General features: G+C 38.5%; 2 protein-coding genes across 5 annotated transcripts in view; one reads left to right on the top strand and one right to left on the bottom strand.

The window, feature by feature from the left end:
* Positions 1-5,705: 5,705 nt before the first annotated feature.
* Positions 5,706-8,348, bottom strand: LOC102689122 (chemokine XC receptor 1-like). Its single transcript, XM_006634552.3, has 2 exons — positions 8,265-8,348; positions 5,706-7,739 (listed from the first exon to the last, which is right to left on the bottom strand). Exon 2 carries the CDS (start codon positions 7,733-7,735, stop codon positions 6,674-6,676), a length of 1,062 nt encoding a protein of 353 aa, XP_006634615.2. The 5' UTR covers positions 7,736-7,739; positions 8,265-8,348; the 3' UTR covers positions 5,706-6,673.
* Positions 8,349-11,319: 2,971 nt separating this feature from the next.
* The window catches only part of fyco1a (FYVE and coiled-coil domain autophagy adaptor 1a), a 34,237-nt gene continuing 24,514 nt past the window's right edge, over positions 11,320-21,042 (top strand). For 2 of the 4 annotated variants that reach the window (XM_015354847.2, XM_015354844.2), the window contains exons 1-6: positions 11,320-11,385; positions 13,712-13,808; positions 15,387-15,493; positions 16,246-16,371; positions 18,693-18,799; positions 20,513-20,656. In XM_015354847.2, the coding sequence (XP_015210333.2) occupies positions 13,751-13,808; positions 15,387-15,493; positions 16,246-16,371; positions 18,693-18,799; positions 20,513-20,656 (542 nt within the window). In that variant the 5' untranslated portion in view covers positions 11,320-11,385; positions 13,712-13,750. The remainder of the gene's footprint in view (positions 11,386-13,711; positions 13,809-15,386; positions 15,494-16,245; positions 16,372-18,692; positions 18,800-20,512; positions 20,657-21,042) is intronic. The other 2 variants (XM_015354845.2, XM_015354846.2) reach the window with 2 other exon arrangements.

Genomic DNA, 21,042 nt, shown 5'->3' with positions numbered 1-21,042 from the left:
TCAAATAATATGCTTGCAATTGTTCTTTCAAACTGTTGCTGGGTAAAAGGCATTTTTCAAAGCCAACTAGTCACTATCTTATACACTTTAAAAAAGGTAAACGCTAAAATTCTTCCTCACTTCTTTGTCCAAACAAACAATGAAAATATAGATAGTTTCACAGCATCTAGTTCAATGTGTTGTTAGAATACTTTAGCCTGGGGTTACAACTTCTTCAAAGACTATTAGTGGAAATTTCATGGATAATTGGATAAATGGATGATTCTGCATCAACTGACCTGTGAATGTTGCTTATTATAAGTTAATAAACTGGTTATTTTAGTAGCGTAGTCAAACTGATGATTTTAATGGTTTGGAATGTGGAAGAATTGTAGCCTTAAGTACTCATCTAGAAAACATTGGAGAAACAGAAGTGTTTACACACTATTCTGAGTGTGCAAAGAATTTAGGAACTGAGAATTTGCATTTTGGCATGTTAAGAGTAAAATCCCTGAAACACAATACACAAAACTCAAATCCACTGTGTCACATTTTTATCTTAGAAAACAAAACAGAAGCCCTAAATAACATCCGTTCCTCCCAGAGCAACAAAACTGAGAATCCCCCTTCCTCTTTTTCATCACTTTCATCACCACTCCCTCCACTGGAAAATGAGAATATAGCGTTGGACGCAAATGTGAGAGGACCGTTCAGCTGATCTTAGCTCACTCGTAGCTTATTGACCCAAGGGCTTCTTTGGTGGGGATTCCGAGAACAGCAGGGCTGGACACTTTGTTCCAGAACTCTACTGTCACGGATGTCGGAAGGGACGAACCGTGGAGAGGCAGGAGAGAGGAAAAAGACCCTATGCGAAGCGCCGGAACAGGAGGTTAGCCTGGGCTCAGCAGTGCAGGAGTTCTGGAATTGCCGTATAGAAACCTGTGCCCTCAGGCCACGGTAGGAGCGGTGACCCGGTGCTAGGCGGGTCTCAGGACATCCGAACGTCAATGCTGAGCGAAGGTGATTGAGTGACCTGGAAATATACAGCCCCAGAGACAGAGACACTGGAAGGAGAACAAAGCACAGGGAACTAGGGACAGGACAGAGTAGAAGCGCCCTCTGGCTACAGAGGGCCTGACATCTACAGCTCTGTGCAAAGTGCTTCTTGATTCCAGCCTTATCTGCACACCCTGCGTATGACCACAGGTAAAATATCTTCGGATCGCTCGGCTATTTAAACGGATAGGGTGACCTCACGTTCGTGTTTATTTGTCATTCCAGCTGTACACAAACATACAGTGGAATGGAATATCGTTCCTCCTGGTCCACGGTGCAAATATAGACAGGATATACATAGTGCAAAGTGCAAATAGTGCAAATTACTAAGGCAAATACGTAATACAGTATCCACAAAACACTGGGGGAATTTAAACTCTGTTTCGGGAATTAGAGTGGGTGCAAAGTAGTTAACTCAGAAGTTTTTATTGATGTAAAAGGCTTGGGTTGTTCTGTCAACACATTGTTTCATTGCTTATGGGGAAGTAATACATGTTAGGATATGTAGAGAAAAGTGCAGAATTCAAATCAAGGGATGTTATGTTAAAATTGTACAATGCACTAGTTAGGCATCATTTAGAGCATTGTCTACAATTTTGGTCACCATGTTTTCTAACAAAATATGGCTACTTAGAATTCAGTCCAGAGAAGAGCAATCAGATGCATTTTATGAATTAAAGGATTGTCCTTCAGCAACAGGATGAAAGAACTGAATCTTTTTAGTGTTAAACAGAGAAGATTATGAGGGCGCCTGATACAAATATTGAAATGACAAAGTCAGCTCAGTGGGCTTATTCAGGATGATCAGTGAAACCTGAACCAGAGGCCACAAGTGGAAACCATGTGGAAGTGATTTACAACTAAGAGCCAGAGGCACTTCTTTACCCCAATGGTTATGGGAGCATGTAGTAGGCTACCCAGCCATATGATTGAAGCCATTACTGGCTTCCTTCAAGAAACAGCTGGATGAGATCATTGGCACAATTAACCGCTACAGTATATACCAAACTGTTTAGAGGGGCCAAATGGTCTCCTGTCATTTGTAACCTTTCTTGTGTTCTTAAGTATATTTTTACTAATTTGTACATTTGTCTAAGAAAGACATGGATACGTCTGATCTAATTGGGACATTAAGAAGGCACTGAATATGATAGAATGCATTACAAAGCATTCACACTTAAGTAGGAGTTTAATTTTTACATTGTAATACATGTGCCTGGTTCCAATCTCTGACTGAAGATGAAACCAGCATGAGGTCTCACAGACGCTCAATGGGATTTAAATCTTGAATCATTGAAACGTTCACCAGTACTACCAGATATAGCACTTATCACATATGGAAAAACAACACCCTCAGGACCTTTCTAAGATGAATTTCAAATGAAAATAAACAGTCAAAAATAAGGGTTTAAATTCAACATCAACAAAGATATTGGACTTGTGCTTGTCACACCCTCTATGTCTAGAGGGCGCTCCTACTCTGTCCTGTCCCTAGTTTGCCTGTGCTTTTCTTGTCCTTCCGGTGTGTCTTTGTGTGGGGCTATATATTTCCGGGTCACCCTTTGCTCCTGGCTCACCATTGAGGGTTTGGATGTCTTGAGACCCACCTACACCAGGTCGTCTCCTCCGCGGCCTGAGGGCCTAGGTTTCTACCCAACATCGTCTGACCTGCTGACCTACGCATAGTGTCTTTATTGCCCTCCTGGCCATTCCAAGGCATGCCTTTCCGACATCCGTGACAGTGCTGAATTAAAAAGGATTTAAACACTTTGTATTAATTTTTTAGAAAGTCTGCTAACAGAAAAGTACAATTTAACATAAATGGTGCACTCAACACTACAATACATAAACATAATATATAATTTGCTCATAATGTGATCCAAGAATTGCCTTTATCTATTCCTTAAAGGAACCCAGTGTGTAAGCTTAAGCATTATGCTTAAGGTTAATTGATTTATACCACCTTAGCTCTCTGTGTAACATTGTTCTTTCCTCTATCTCTCCTGAATGCTTCTAAAATTGCTTTCCAATGGTGTACCAGAGTCATTGGATCATTTTTCCTGCCTGCTCTCTGGAGCAACTTTCTGGATTTTGAATAGCAATCCATGTCATGCAGGACACTTGAGGGCAGTGTAGCCACATAGTAGAACCTGCTTTCTTTAGTTCAGCAGCTAATATTTTGTTCCTTAAGTATAAAGGAGTTTACTCTTCACAATTACCTTGTTAACGCCAAAGTAGCCAAGATGTAAATGTGCCCATAGTTTCTGCCGCTTTATCTCTTCGTTTTTATTTTTGATTTGTGATTGTGGGTAAATGCATTTCCTTCAGATGGACAGCTAATACACTCTGAATATAACACAACTAACACAACTTAACCACACTCTGAAGATGTGGGAAAATGCTAATATTTTGTTCTTTTGGGGTTGTTTTTGTTGTCCACAGTTCAGAATTCAATTGTACTACTCTTTTCCACCATGTGATTCCTGATTGATTATAAAAATATGCTGTAGCTAATCACAAATCAGATGCAATACTTGATTATCACTCTAATAATCTGTCATGTTACATCTGAACAAGTCTTGTTTTTGTGCTTCTTTAGCCTGGTCACTTCATCGTTTGGTATCATTTTATTGTCCATTCTACCTCGATTTAAGAACTTGCAAAGGTTTTATACTTCAGACTGGACTTTTGTTGAAGTGCTTTCTCCCCAGAAAGAGTGAGTACTAATGTTTTGTGTGTCACCGTGTCTAGTATTGTCTTTTTCGAAGATGCTCTCTCTTGTTTCCTTTACATGCGTATTCATTTTTTAAGTACTGTATATGTCAGCTCAGTTTATAACCAGTGGTGGTGTGGTGATTCTAAACTGAGCACTTACTACACACAGTACACAGTAGATTGTTTCTTCTTAACAGATTGATTGCACAGTAACTACCCATTTATTTTAGGCGTTTAAAGTTAGCAATTATATATTCCATTGGGAACTGTTAGAAATCAATTCCTCACCAATTTTTTTTTGTTCCAGGTTTAAATAATTCTATTCTCTTAATCTGAACATGACATTTTTACATGCCAGTAATTTCTCTGCTTGCTTTGCTTTGTACTGTCTCTGGATCAGCAATACCATTTTTGTGGTGACTAATCTAAAACAGGTTTACGAGATATTCGAAGGATGTCTAACCAGTACAAACTGTAGATTAAAATTGCTTATACAGACTTTAATACTGCTCTTTGAGCTGTACATGTGAGACAGTACCAACAGGAAGAAGTGGAAAAGCTTATATGCTGTGAGTAAATGCATTTGTATGTAACGGCCAATGATTTAGTCATGTTCTATGTGTTTGTCCTTTTCCTTTGTGATGGTATCCTCAGCTCTAACAAAAAGTCTTCGAACGCAGTTTAAACATTTAACGGGGACTGAAGAACACACTGTTTGCCCAGACATAATTTAATTACCACACCCTAGGCATGGACACATGGAAGTGTGTGGGGTTGCTGAGCCAGTTTGGACCACACCTCGGGCAGAGGGGAGGCAGGAAAGGGACAATGAAATGATAAAGCCCCATGACACCTGGAAATCTATATACAGCACTCAGGCAACCCATATTGTTTATGCCACGCTTCTTCCTGATGACCAGCCTGCCTCAGATGGAGACAATGGCCAACCCCCTCTGAGTGCGTCTGCCCAGCCAAAACTGGGCTCCCTGAGAAAGCTCCAGTGACAGAACTCGGGACCTTTGGAGAAGGAAGGATTGTGAAAGATCTTGCATGGTGGGACCCAGGAGAGGACTCGACTCAGGAGACCAGGGACTGAGAGTGGATGCCCCAGCATCATCTTTCTCCCCCCTTTGCCCAAAACTGGAGTTGGAGATAAACAGGGTAGAGGGGGAGACATTGTTCAGGATGCCTGGGAGGAAAGGAAAAGGTCGGAAGAGTTTCCGACCTGTCTGTGGATGCACTGCTTGTTCTGGGAGATGAAAAAGAACCTGTGGACGTAGAATAAGGGTCCCAGCACCCTCTATGTTTGCTAGGTGGCGATGGTGTGCACACAATAAAGCATTTCCGGAATTAAGGGGTCATGCAAACTTTGACATATATTCAATAATTCTGTTGGGCTTTTTTAATTGTTTCTACACTGTATTGATAATAAATGTTATGAGAAGTCAATTTTAGTGGATATTTGCATTTTACTAATGCTTTCTTTTGGTTGTCTCAAAAAATACGTCTATGTGTATTTTGTCAGTATCTGTGATGGCAATGTATTTGCCGGCTCTGAGTGAGATCAATGGGTCAAGTTTGTTTGATGGATCAAGGTAATCATTTGTCTGTGCTGATGGAGAAAGTCGAGTCTTCGGTGCTCAGTGTTTCAGATTGTTTCAGTCAAATTGGAGATACTGGTCTTTTCCAGCCTTTACATTTCATTATTTTATTGTAACAACTTTACATGAGAGAATATAATTTATTCATTGGACAAAAAGGTCATTTTGGAACAAATCATAGCCCTAAAAAGTTTAAATTTGTACCTGAAGTTACAAAATATTATTGAGTGGTATGTCAAATTAACCCATAGGCACATTCATAAATGTAGATACACAAGATAAGTAAATCTATACAGAATCAACATAAAGAAATATTAACTGTACACTATTTTATCCCAGCAGATGAGACAGTAGTGGACTCTTCTGAAGCCTTTATTTAAGCTATAATATTCATGTGGTGTACAGTATATATACTATGTATATGTTATAGGCATGCCACTAAACACAACACTCTGCTACAAAGCGTAATGTGAATATATTGACAATCAGTAGTTGTTGTTATTATTCTAATATACAGAAAATGATAGCACATCAATGTATATGATCTCTCTTCATTTCACATATCACTTTGCAGATTATGACAGCGATGGAAAAAAATACTGCTTATATTAAAATGCTATATTTCCCAACAAAATATATCAAATAGACTATAAAAACAGATGAAATGTTACAAAATATGGTACAAATGCCTTATAGTGCATGTCATAGTCCATTAGAAGCCATCTTTTTATTTGTTTTATACTTTCTGTTTCACAGCTATGCAGCAAGAAGACAATACTCTACAGAAAGAAAATCTGATTTTTACACAGAAAATCACTTACACAATTCTGGTCTGAAAGTGATAAAAATACAAATGAAAATGCCATCCCAGAAAGAAGTTTGAACTTTATAGTTTTTTTTTGTACTTTACAGTGAACATGTAAAAGTTTGTTTAATAATAACAATAATGGAAATAGGCAGGCAATGTGGTAGGTTGACACAGAACATGTTACTTGCATTTTGTCTTGTAGAATTCAAACACAGACCTTTGACGTGAACAAAACATCACAGCCAGTATACCTGTGGTGCAACCTTGGTCGTGCAAAGGCTTTATTTCAGCTAAGCTACTGTTTTTTGTTCCTTTTTCCCTTATGGTAACAAAGGAGCCTTTTCAAGCTGTGTCTAAGGTAAAACCCCTCTGCTTGTACAGTGATTTCTGCACTAACATAATAAAACATATTTCAAAACTACACTGAAATATGCTGTTTCATCCAACATCCCGACATTATGTGAACACAAAACAAATTTGGCTTATTTCGAACAACGGGGTTTGTGTTACGTGGTCAATATATTGAAGCGTCTTCTCCATGAGAGTGAAACATCACCCTACTGTTTCCTAATTGCAAGTCTTCACTGGCCTGACACATCCAAACTTTTCTCAACAACTTCTTCAGGTGGTTTCTGAATTTCACTCCCACAAATGCGTAAAAAAAGGGGTTGAGACAGCAGTGCGAGAAAGCAATCATACGGCAAATGTAAAACCCATAATCAATACCCCTGCTGATTTCACAGTCTGTAAAGGGATGAATTTGATTGTACACTAAAGAGCGCACAAATATGATGACGTTGTAAGGTGCCCACCCTACAAAAAACACTACGACAATAGCAAATATGAGCCTCACCGTCCTGTACCTCGTGTGTGTTCTGGAGCGAAGCAAAGTCTTGAGTATTTGAAAATAACAGAATATAATAATAGAAAAGGCAACTAAGAAGAAAATGTTCTTCTGATATATTTCTGCTAGTTTCCACAATGGACTGTCATACTCACAGTAGGGAACATTTTCATTTTGGTTTAGTTCAACTCTGTGGAAGAGGAGTCCTGGGACTGCTGCTAAGCAGCTCAGAAGCCAAATGACTACAGACGCAGTGATTCCATAGCAACACTTCCTAGACCCAAGATCAGCCAGTGGATGAACTACGGCTAAGTACCTATGAATGGTCATCATTGTCAGAAATATAGTGCTGCTGTAAAAACCAACATCAAAGATAAAGTTTACAGCTTTGCAAACCGATTCTCCAAATGCCCAGCCTTCTGAGTGGTAAGAAGCCCAGAAAGGAAGTCCAAAGGTGAATATCAGGTCTGACAAGGCCAGGTTGAGAATGAAAATGTTTGTGACCGATTTGAGGTTTTCGTATTTTGCCAGAATCCCGAGGACCAGTAAGTTTCCCAGGACACTCAAAACGATCACCAGGGTGAAAAACACTGATGTTATAATGTCACCAAATCTTGAAACGGTTTCCTTATTGCACACATCGTCCTCATAATAATCATTGTACTCATACGTGGAAAATTGATTTTCTACATAACCAGCTGTTGTGCTCAGCTGTTCGCTGGAAGTATCCATCTCACTGAAAGCAAGAAAAAACATGTTGAAAGTATAAGTTCATAATAGGTACAGTAGTGACAATAACAGCTTGTACAGTCAGAGGATTACCATGCACTAAAACATAAATCGCTCTTGCCTGACTTTAATCTGTCACATTTCAGAAATATATTTTTTTATCTGTTTTAGGGTTTTAGAAACTGAGATATAGTTAGTTACTTTTTATTATTTTTCCTATATACTCAGAAGACATAAGACTTAAGACCTAAGCCTAAAGTGCAATCATCTAGTTTTATATGATCTTCTATGGTACACAACTCTAACTTTATTGCTTTAAATGCTAATTATATAATATATTAATATATCACAGTAATTTGCAATTCCAAAAAACATTCAAAAAAAGAGATGAAAATATTAAAATAAGCTAAATGTATCAGTTACAATATATATGATATGTTAGTATGATAGCTGCTTTACTTATATATTGTCTTCTTTTCAAAACAATATAAGAATAAATGTAATAGCTCTGCAACACAAAGTGTATTTCTACCTTTCTCTTCTGATGTGCAATCTTTCTTTTAAAAGGAAAGACTCCTGAGCAGAATCCTCCCCATATGTCTCACAAAGTACATCTTTCTGCAGAAGATGGGAGTTGTTGTTTTGTAGGTACGGTATATATATAGGTTTTTCCAGGTGAAACTGTACTGTACTTCCTTTTTTAAAGCTTATTAAGAAAAAAAAACAATCCTTCAAATGCCATGGACTGTATAAGGCTAGAATATTATGTGATGCGTTTTCTATGTCTTCGCAAAACAGTATAAAATAACTTCTTACAGAATTGTACAAATCTACACAACTGCTAAAGCATGATTATCTCAACCCTCAACTCAGTTACAGCACAAAACCTTTTTTCTTTTCAAAAGCAGACATATATTTGCAACATTAATTACTATACTCTAAAGCCAAATGCTTGCATGAAAATGTACAATATAGAATTTTAGTATAGTGTAGTCTTATCTCCTAACCAGTTTATTCAAACCAATATCTTCGGGTTATTGAACCTAAAGTGACATCAAAATACACTTAGGTAATTAAACGTGCTGTTTGCTCAGGAAACACCGAGAAAAGGCAATTAGCTGGAACTTGGTGTTTATGTATGGGACACCCCCTTAATATACAGAATCACAGTCTTTATAGGAAAATAAACAGATTTTGAAAAATATCAAAAAAAGGCAAGGGGTGACCCTTGTATGCAACATTATGACTGTTGGCTCACAGCTCAGATGTTGGTTGTAATGGATTGTGATGATAATAACTCATTGCTTTGCTTATGTATGACTTTTTCAATCAGAAAAGAATCCTCAAATGCTTTACAATTAGTTCATCTACAAATCAAGTGTATCACCCATGGGGCAGTCATTAGGCGTTAGCAGTCCCAGCTGCACAGCACACGAGATAGAAAAGTGACAAGGTCACTTTTATTGACCTTTTGACCACGATATGGCCAGCAACCCACTGAAGATAAGCAGGTGTGAGCCTGGTCAGGACCTGGATGAGAGACCTCCTGGGAAAAACTAAGGTTGCTGCTGGAAGTGGTGTTAGTGGGGCCAGCAGGGGGCGCTCACCCTGCGGCCCGTGTGGGTCCTAATGCCCCAGTATAGTGATGGGGACACAGTCGAGGGGGTCAGTACTAAGCAATTTTACAGTTCTCCCATAAAAGGCATATGCGATGATTGAACCAATCGTCACCTAAAACATAACCTGAAAGTCTGATTAATGATTGGTTCATACAGCTACTGTATTTACAGGATTTGTTTTCATTGTGGTAAGACGTTTGAATTGTAAATATTTATGATTTGGAATGTGCACTTTGGAAATTGAGAAAACAGAGCACTTTCATTTCAGTGTTTTGCCCTGTAACATCCCCTATGAAAGTGAGAAAAGTGATCTGTAGCTCTGGACAGCGACCACAAAAATAGGGATCTAATTGTGAACAGTGTTCAAAACAAAACTGTCTATGGTGCAACACAAAAAAACAAGCTATGTGATTTGATGAAGGAAATGTATCACATGATAATTCTTCAATAAGCGTGCCCTCACCCTGGAGAGCTACAGTCAAGTAGGTCTTTATAGATCACCATTTTTATAAAGACTTGGTACACTGCGGTCACCAAGAAATACAGGGTTCATCGACCATTCCACAAGGTCAAGTGTATTGTAAGTACAGGACATTGTATTCTACATATTGATACACGTTTCTGGGACTCAAATACGTAGCACTTTTGGAACCACAACGCATACACAATAGAGGCCATATTCTACTCTTTGTTATCAACAAAGGACAACAGGGACAGTTACTGCTCTGAATCAGGCATCTCCAACTGTGCTGAAAAGAAAAAAAAAGAGACACAAGGCTCTTCAGGTGTGACAGAGCGATAGGAGAAGGCTCCTCAGCTGAAATGTTGTGTTTCTTCCCTTTTCCACATGGAATAAACCTTTACTTGTTCCTTTGCAGCCTACGCATGCTAACGCAGCTACCTACTTGAACATCTCCAACTGTGGTTAAAGGGGAGGCCTAAACCAGGATGGTTACTAAACTTACCCTGAACCACATGTTTGCAAAGACTGGAAAAAAACGTTTCAGTTATAAATCAATTAAGCAATGTGCTCAATTACAGGAACTATGCTACTTGAGATCTGTCATTTTCTATCCCTATTGATTTCCAAACACTTCTGAAAGGTATCACTTAAATTGTTTCAAGATTGTAGAAATTTATGCTTCAATAATTCTTTATAAGACGTGTGAAATTGAGACCCTCCATGGGTCCTCCACATCAACAGCTGAGGTCAATTTCATGCTGAAAAGTAAAAGCAGTGAAATTAGTGCAATGTTTCAGCTGCACAGCATGTGAAGTCTAACAGACCTCAAGAAGTCTCCACATGCATTTAATTTTTTTTTAAATTTTCGGTGTGGAATTAATCTCTCTATCCATATTTATATGTACACTGGTTCTCCATGGTTTTGTGCTTATCTTAATATCTAACTTTAGTAGATGTATGTCAATCTTTTGCAGAAGAGTAGTACCTGAAACTGCAACGTGTTCAAAAGGCATTTATTTAGTAGCACTTCAATATTCAATATTGTGCATTGCCATTATTAGTCACAACTGACCCATGAGTAACTTTGTCCAAACGATTTATTCAACTCTTCAGACTGTACTATATGCACGTAGTTTTGTTTAAAGGCGTCTCCCAAAATGATGTTTTTTTCATGAACGTTAGACAGAAATGACAACAAAAATTAAATTAAAAAACCCTTTTTAATAGCTCAGACTACATGTGAAAAAGAAGCAATAAATACACCGATCTTGACAGCTTGTTGTAGATACCCAAAACACTTCGCAATTTCGGTGTTGCTGTCACTTGACTTCAGTCATCATATTCATACTGTAGGAGCCAACCTGTCACATGACTCCTGTTTATCTGGGGCTCGTTAACAACCAAACTATGAAGGGAATCAATGTTTCTGATTGGCTGGGGAGTTGAATTCTTTCATTTTGATTCGGTTCAACTAGTGTCAATCAGATAATATTTCCCACCCCCCTTGAGTAACAAGTTTGTCTTTGCTGCAAAGTACAGTAAGTGAACTGCAGGGAATCATCTACTTTGAAGTATGTTAAAAGTTTGTTTTCTTTTTTTTTCTTTTTACTATCTCGTGTGTGTGGCTCGATCAATAACTTCCTACCTTGTTCAATTAGTTGTCAAGAGTGTGTTATCCACATTACATACTTTTTTGCTGGCACGATTGTCGCTGCTAGTGGCAGAAGACAGACACTTCGGGTTTAGGAGCAATAAATTTTAATTAATTTTAGCTCTTAATAGTTTATGTTGTTTAATTGGTTTTTAATCGGTCCGACGCTCTTAAGATCTTATTTCAGTCTGATCTTTTTAATTTTGTTAGAGACGTATGCTCTAAGCAGCTTTCCTTGTTGCGCACATTATTTCTAACTAAACTGGTTTGTCTGTTCACAGTTGAACACAATTGCCTTAGTTTTGTAGATCATTTCCATTAAAGGATAAAGGAAGAAATATGACGTTTACCTTTTAGGCTGTAGGAAATGCGGATAATGTACATATGTGAAATTTGCAGGATATGCTAGGCACAGTTCCCATCAAATCAAGCCAAAATTATGTCAGGTCAGATATATTCAATACGTCAGCTGTATAGTATAGCTGAAGAGAAACTTCACAGGTACTATATTTCGTATATATACTGTTAATTTTCGTCCTCTTTACGGTTACTGACAGAAAAGTGTGCTTCGTTGTATGTTTTCCACGAGCCTGTCCAATATGGGCACGTTTTTGGAAAAACAAAACCAGGAGGCTTCATTTCTCACCCTGGCCGTGCTGCTGCCTGATCGGCAATGAAAACGTGCGGTTATGATTGCATCCACCGTCCTAACTAGTGATCGTGTGTGACGCGAGTTCAAAATAACACGCTGGAGCTTGGAAATCACCTTAAGAAAAGCTTTACCTGTTTGTGATTCATTACTTCCGTAACCTTTACGGGCACGCGTCGTGTCTACCGCGTCAACACTCAAAAGGTGCAAGATCTTTAACGTACGATTTGCAAAAAAAAAAAAACCACACACAAAAACGAGTAACAGATTGTAGTGGTTTTATATATGTCACATAGAATATAAACGTTTTGATTTACACCCTCCAATGTTTTGAAACTTCATTTGTTATGGAATCCCATCGTTTATTCGTTATTGCTTGGTTTAGATCGTTGTTTTTCTCCCCCCAAATTGTGGTGATTTATGGTAAGTTCTAATTAAACCGTGTCCTCCATCCCGGACCTACGGTGCGATCTTGAACCTCACACAGTGTTTGTATGTTGATCTCGTGTTCGCGTGGGTTTCCTCCCACAGTCCACAGACCTACGGGTAGGTGAGTTTTTTTTTTTAATTCTGAACCTGAGCTAAAGAACAATCCAACACCAGCAAAAACAACACAAAGTGCAACCCCATCCTCCCTCTGATCATTGACTTCTCCATCGTGAAACTGGCTGCCCGGAAAACTGGCCCTGGTGCGAGTGTGGCCGTGTGCGTTCTTGCACTGTGTGTGCCCCGCCATGGACTGGCGTCCCGTCCAGGGTGTAATCTGCCTTGTGCTCGTTGCTTGCCGGAATAGCCTGCGTCTACCCCCCCGCGACCCCGAATTGGATAGACTGGGTAGAAAAAGCATCGATGGAGATCGGTTCAATTTCCGGTCTTTATTGTGCGTATGTTATTTGCACTTATGTTATTGCAACAAAAATATAACTCATTTTCTGTCACACAGGATAAACAGGTGTGCACGCTAGGCGTAGTGGGAGAATTGATAAAACTACCGCCTTAGTAGAAACCTACAGTTGAAGGACATTTTAAAGATGAGTTGCGAAAAATAGATTAGAAAAGTTGGAAATACAAGATTGCAGAAAAAAAAACAGACCTTATTAAAGTGTCTCTTTAGAGTCATGCATCTAGATGGAGAGGTCACATGATTTCAGAATAAATACATTATGAAGTACCCCAGTCAATTTGAAGCAGATTTTAAAAAGTAGAACCACAAAGTTAACCTCAGAGCAATTTATGTTGCATATTTTTTTCAAATTAAACGAGACACTTTTTAGTGGTATCAGAAAACAACCTGTAGACCTGCTGATCCAGCAAAACTGCACAAATAAAATTGTACTGTTTGTTATGCCACTCAAACTGCACCAGGATTCACAGCAGTTTAATTGCCATAGCACATATCTCACATATTCGTTGCACACTTAGGAGTTTTGACAAAAGAAGTGTACCATAAAAACAGAGGTTTTCGGCTTTATCTGCGGTTGCTCTTTCAGTTATACAGAAGGGGCTTGTGATGGAGCTGGGAAAGGCGGATGAAAAGCGATGGATTTGCTGTTGCTTTGTTGCCGATGTGCTGAGTGAGTGTGTTTCTCTGGTTCAGCAGGCCCTGGCTCAGTGACCTCTCAGATGTGTGAGCTGCATGATGGCTGCGTCAGTTGGGGAGAGCCAGCTCCAGAGGATTATCCGAGATCTGCACGGTATGGCGATATGCTTCGCTCCATCTGGCCGTTCGGGGGCGGCTTTTCCAGTATTCGTAGAAGCTGGTTTCCTCACTCTGGGAGAGGAGGGGGATGGGCATTCAGGGTTAAAGACGACTGTTATTTTTTGTCACAGGTACTGACCAGTAAGCATGCTGGAAATCACATCGGCCTGCGGTTGGTCTGTGGGCTCAAGTTCAAAGGAGTATAAGCACTGTAAGCTTTAATGCTTTACGGTGAGAGATGGAAAAATGTATCCTGTTGAGATAGGGCAGGGGTGAGAAGGAGCAGATACATATGTGGACTTATAACTGGAAGGTAATGGGCTCATATCTCAGGCAGGGAAAGGTTTTCCAATGTCTTCCATAAAGTACCCTGCTGTCAACAATGAATACAGGTGAATCCAATTGCTTTGCATAAAGATGTCAGACAAATAAATGAATTATAATAAGATAAAGGTCACAAGGAGACTAAAGGTGAACCTTAGTGGATATTCCCTTAAATTTTCATGAGGTCAGTGTACCCACTGGTCAAGTGGTGCCGTTGGTAAAAAGAAGTGTAACAATTATGAAGTAAGGATCACAAAAAAAATGCATTTGGGCCCTAAACATGGAAAGAATGTAATTATCCATCAATTGTAATGTAGGCTACTCTTTAAACTGTTTAGGTTTTCGCTGTTGTAGACGGTATTGGGACCATTTAGGCCTGTGATTTGACGTGCTTCTCTTTAAAGGGCCAAGGTTGCAGTGATCACTGGTCGCTGTCGTGCTTCAGTCATTAATAATCAGAGTACTTGGCACCTGATTATTTTACTTTGCTGCAAAGTTTTTTATCTTATAGAGAGAACAATCTAATAAATAGAGTAAACCTCAATCTTTTAATTTTCAATCATTTGTCTTAATTCATTTGCACCAAAAGTAAACCTTTTCAAACACATGAAGTTACTCTTTAAAATCCAGCTCAAGGCCTCCTGAGTGCAGGCTGGGCTCTTTGATCATGGGTCTGAGCCCAGGTTATGTCAATACCCAATTGGGGCTGAGATTCCTCAAGCGTACACTTTGATTAGTCTGTTGGAGGTTCTTCTCAAACTTGGCCCTAACGTATGTTAAAACTTGGCCTCCTGGGAACTTGCAGGCATGCAGTGCCGTCATTCCGGTTTGCACTAAACCTCAGGCACGTTGCTTTCGGACCTGCGATGTGTTAAAACCTGCTCAAGGGGTGGTGGTTTGGAGGAGTCTGCTTGTGCTTCCTCATTCATATCATTGGTGTCCTATTTAATCCATCTAAAAAGTAAATACTTTGAAAGTAACTTATTTGAAGGTTAGAGCAGAGAAGCATTAATTCAGTGTTCCATCCTTTTGCAATATAATCTCAAGATCTTTGGTGCTGTTGAAAATATAATTCTTTAGCATTGGAAATAGTAAGTCCAATATAGAGGCTCAAAATATCCTACAAAAGAGATAAAATTACTATGTAGGATACTACATAGGGATTACGACCTGTACTTCAAACGTTTTGGCTTTTGGTTGATTCCTAGTGCCCAGTTTCCTAATTGTCTTTCTCGTTTCTCAAATGTAGATGCGGTGACAGAGCTGAGCAAGGAGTACAGAGAAAGTGGAGAGCCAATAACTGACGACAGCCCTAACCTGCACAAGTTTTCTTACAAATTGGAGTATTTATTGCAGGTATGTTTGTGTCACTGAACTCTAAGAATTGTTAAGGTATTGTACCCTGGCCTGCACAGCAGGATGCAACAAGCCAGAAATTGTAGCCTGACGGGCTCATGTCCCGCTCCTCCTGATATGTCATCAATAAAACCAATGTAAATGTAATTCAGAAATACTTTAGACTGATACAAAGCTAAGATGCTTTGGAAAAATGCATCACACAAAGAATAATACTTCAGAGAAGGGGAAAAGGTGTGATCCTAGCTGCAGGTTAATTTTAGTTTCTGTAGTCTTTCTGATATGATGATGATGATAATAATAATAATAATAATAATAATAATAATAATAATAATAATAATAATAATAATAATAATAATATTATGTTATTATCATATAGCGATTAACATGTTATAAAAAACGATTACAATAATAAGCACTATTTCTTGCATGTAATAATGGATTTCCGGAGATTAGGTGTGACAATTTTTGTTTATTTTTTTATAAGACAGTATTTGAAAGGGATGAAAGTACTCAGCTTTAGGTTTTTCATGTTGTCCTCAAGGTATACTGTACTTATGAAGCACTAGGTTACTGAAAAGTCTGTTTGCTATATTAGCAATTAAATGGAACCCCTTTCTTTTCTTCTGCTTTTCTGATCAATTAGAAATGCAGCTTTATTGCAAAGGGACAGGGAGCAGCTGGTGCAGCACATTAACTTGTATGGTAAAAGTTTACACTACTCAACATTTGACTTTTAACACATTATTTAGTTTGACCAGAAGGAAAAGACAACTTTCCTCGGGACAAGGAAAGACTACTGGGATTATTTCAGTGACTGCCTGACCAAGATAAAAGGAGCTAATGATGGAATCCGCTTTGTCAAGTCCATCCCAGAGGTAAGAAGATCTTCATGGGGACTCAGTCAGTAATGCATTGCGTTTCATCCAACGTATTTTGTTAAACAGGAACTGGCCACATTCTGACCAGCATGCCCTTGGTTTTAAAGTTATGTATGATCCTTGTTTCATTGGCTGGTAAGCAAATAAAAAAAATTGTAATAGTCAGATGGGAGGTTGGTAAAGCATTTATTTCTCTGACATTCAGTGCTGATGCTACAGTCCGGAGACTGAATGTTGTGCAGTAACAATGTCAAGAAATGAAATGCAGGCAACAGTCTGCATTTTAAGTGTTTCATCAATGGGAATATAGAGATAGTCAATAGAAATAGTCCTTTTGTGATTCACAACAGTGTAAGAATTATTTTTAGAGATTTTGGGGATCAGATTAGCTGATTATCTGTAATCTTTACAGGTTTAGGGCAGATTTACTCTAGTTTTGTGTTGTATTATTAAAAAAAACACTTCATTAATGTAACATGTAAATCAATTAATTTACTTTTATTTATTAATTTTAACAGAAATATTTAATGAGTAATTTGTTAGGAATAAGCAAATTCTGTTAACCTTAATTCTGTGTGAACTAAGATTCAATTCTCCATTAAGTCTCTGCAGAATTATTCCATATCTCACTTTGCATACTACATTTTCTTACATACTAGATATTGCAAGTCATCTATGTTGTACAAGAAAAATTGAAGACCCTTGCATATTTCTATCCACTCCTTTTTGTGCCATCAGACCTGATGTGATCGTGATTACAGTTGCAAACTGTATTGTCTTCATTTCCATAATTAGACTATACTTAAATAGTAAAACTCATTGGAATAATTGAATTGCTTGTTTTAATATAGTTTTTTATAAGAAATATTGGTCGGTGTAGTAATTAAACAGTGCAATGCATTATATATAATATTAAAATGAATTGCATAAACTGAGTTTATAATGGACAGTAGTACTCACACACTGTTAGTACTTACTGTGTTCCTCATTAGCATATAGCTCATTAGCATGCTCCATTTTGAGGTTTCTGATGACCTGTTACCAGACATCATATGAAATGTTGCCGTTTTTCGGATACATGCATTAGAATGAGCATGTAATGTGTTGTTTACGGACAACTAAAGTCTCATTGAGGTCCTGTGTCATTTTAGAAAGTTGTTTATGTGCTGGTGGGGTGAAGCCACATGTGGATTCTTAGTTTTTTTTTTTAAGATACCCATAACGTAGCAGCAATTTCACTAGAGTTAGGATAAGGCAAGACTTCCTGAAAGATTGGTTTTAGTTGGCCAATCAATTATAAGTTGTTGTTTTTTTTAAGAATGTTCATAAGCTGCAGCATTGAGGCCTTTAATACCTAAGAATATATTGAGCTTTGCAAAAAAACCTCACCCCCTCCCCACCTACCCAAGCATAAAGCTGGTAGAAGCGCCTTTGACTGCAGTTGCAACTGTGAGCCTTTTTGGGCAGCTTTGCCACGCTGGGATGGAGCAGTTTTCCCCCATTTTTCTTTGTTATTGTGCTCAAGCTGGTTGAGGATGGACAGCAGCAGTGTTCAAGTCTCGCCACGGGTTTCCTGTTCGATTCAAGTCAGGACTTTGACTGCGCCACTCCAGGACTTTCACTTTCTTTTCAAGCCACTCCAGTGTAGCTTTTGGTTATTGTACAACAGAAAGGTGTTTTTGCCTTTCTTTATATGGTATACGTGTGTATTGCTTATCTTCTTTTAAAGTAATGTTTGTTTTCTTGCGTCAACACTGTATAGTGTTTGTTTTGCACGGTAACTTGACCAATCTTTTTCTTTGAGTGTGCTTCCTAACCACAGTCTACGTCTGTGCAGTTCCATCCCGAAACTAAGAAACCAGACTTTTTTTTTCTGGGCTTCAAAATAGAAGCCCACATCTCACATCTCACACCACCAACTTCTTTGGAAAAGCTCGTTGAAGTTCAAACCACAACTGTGATGGAAATGCGTAAATGATTTCTGATGCTCCCTGAGTCATTCCCACCAAAACATATGGGGAGTGAGTACAGAGTACGGCAATGATAATAAAAGAAACAAAGTTTAAAGCATAACAGAGTTTAAATATATATTTAGATGTTTTGGTGCACTAGTGAGCATTTACGAAGTATGACTATCTAACAACTAACTACTGTATTTGCTCACTCACTTATTGAATTGAACTTATGAATATCCGTTTCCCATCATATAACAGCTTTTTTGGCTTTACCATTTCAGATCATAGCATTACACCATAACATTAATGTATGGAGCAAATACATTTATGTTGGATGTTCATTTGTACTGTCTTCTTTTTCAGTTCAAGACCTCTCTGGGCAAAGGAAGAGCTTTCATCCGGTACTCCCTGGTACACCAGCGCCTGGCAGATACTCTTCAGCAGTGTCTGATGAATGAAAAGGTCACAAGGTAAAGGGAGGATCGGTCATGGGCTCCCAGTAACTGTCAGAAGTCTTTGACATGAATCAGAGGTGGCCTTGTTAAAACCTTCACACACATCAAAACATGTGTGTTCCTCCTCATCTCCTCGCAAAACATCATTAAACATATTTAAATAGGGAACCCTATCAAGAGACGATTAGAGCTTTATATTTTTAAAGAATAGTGCAAAACCACTATTTTTTTATGGGACACTAGCAGATCACCCACTGAGATAAGAAAATCCATAAACATTTTGGATTGGGAAACTATGGCTTCGTTGCTAAGGCAAAGAAGATCAAGGATTTGCTCTTGCTGTTTAATATGTAACCTGCTAATAAACTGTTTTAAGTTATCAAATGCCCAGGATATTACAAGATGTTCCGAATACCTCATGCCCTCAATATTACTGGGAGAAGGTCACTTGCTTTACAGTGAAATGTAATGATTTACAAGTAATTTGAAACCACTTCATTCTTACTTCCTTAGTTTTGTTTTGCTTCCTTAAGAGAAAGTAAAAACAAGAAGTCTTCGGCTCTTCTGCTTTTTCACGTCTCCTTTGTTACGGGAACAGATAAATCAGTCGCTTGCAGACTAAAACTATGGGATGATTTGTTATGTACACTTGACAGTTTCATGCTCTTTTAAAGTTTTTCTATAATACCTTAACAAACTCCCAAAATGTGCCTGCTCATTTGTAATTCATCTCTTTGGATTTACCATAAAGACCGGTGTATCCACCTTGTAGCCTTATCTTGGATCTCTGCATATCTCTGTAGCTAATTGCTAATTAAAGGCTGATCAATGCTGGGAAGGGAATCCTCAACGAAAAATGTGTTTAACTCTTAGTTTAACTAATGCCTCAGTATAGAGACCAGGGATCCTGTGCTATGTCATATTTTAGATAAGACCTTAAACCAAGGTTTTTGCGCGCTTGTGGCACTGTTAGTGAGTGAAAGATTGCTGGACATATTGTACAGTGGGTTTGCACGTATGCCCCCCTTAAATATCCTGCTTAATTCAACTGATGAAGCAGATTTTCTGCCTAACGTGCTGTGTAGTGGGGCTGCTGGCACACGGATGGACGCAGTGCCATCATATACGGAGTATGAGGCACTATGGAATCATAGGCGCATTTTATAAAATATAAAATGCATTTTACACTACAGTGGTTGATTTGTCAGATGGACTTACCATGGACTAGTTTTCCAAGTATTCAGTAAGCTTATTAAATTCACTGCGGCCTAGCTGTTCACTATTGATATTCATTATTCAGATTCTTTAAAGTTCTTCCCGGGTCTGTTGGTTGCTTTTGTTGGCTTAAAATGACAGCAGCACTACCAGCTTTTAGCCTGATCTTGTCAGATCTTGTCAGATCTTAGGAAGAAGGGCATGGCTGGGCTGAGAATGTGCAGCCAGGCTGCTTCTATAAAATACGTGACCAACCAAACTCTTTCATTTAACGATCGCTGAAATAATAGATTTGACATTTTTTACTAAAACAGGCGAAAATTGGAGTGCAGTTGGCCTGTGACAGCTGCTGCTTCATCCCTTCGTATTGTGAACAATGGTGTGTTGTGAAGACCCCGAAGGTGTCTGTTGATGTTGTGATCCAAAAGAGTTGTTCATCATGTAACTGTTTATGATCTTGTTTAGTTTTTTATTTTATTGCTTTGTTTGTTTCTTCGTGTATTTTACCTCTAGTGACTGGTATTATGCTCGGAGTCCATTTCTCAAGCCTCATCTCAATGTGGACATCATTAACCATCTTTATGAGCTGAATGAGGTTCAGTTTGACATTGCTTCAAGGGGCTACGATCTAGATGCCGCCTGGCCAACATTTGCAAGGTAACCCTAATAGTTTCTCTCTCTTTTTCACAAAGTAAAAGATAATCCACATTTTTTTAATACACTTATTTAAATTGGGAATATGAGCAATGCATAGTTACTGTCAAATAAATTACATACTTATTTAGGGATGAAAGCATAAATACATCACCAGATCTTGCTGTCATTTCCTTCAGGGAAGCACTATATTTCCATCTTAAAGTTTTACAAGCTTGAATGGGGTACTGTTTATGCAAGTATTAGTATTTGTAGGAACGTTGTTCCAATGGATGTACAGATGCCGTAGGCTGTTTTTAGTAGTTTAAACTCTGCGTGTTGCACTCATACTTTCTCTATACAGTACTTAGTTGTTCAGTTTCCATGGGTCTATTGTTCTATTTCTAAAT

Source organism: Lepisosteus oculatus, chromosome 6 (assembly GCF_040954835.1).
Source record: "Lepisosteus oculatus isolate fLepOcu1 chromosome 6, fLepOcu1.hap2, whole genome shotgun sequence".
NCBI lineage: Eukaryota > Metazoa > Chordata > Actinopteri > Semionotiformes > Lepisosteidae > Lepisosteus > Lepisosteus oculatus.
The sequence above is the reverse complement of the archived record's forward strand: the minus strand, read 5'-3'. Positions and strand labels throughout refer to the sequence as shown.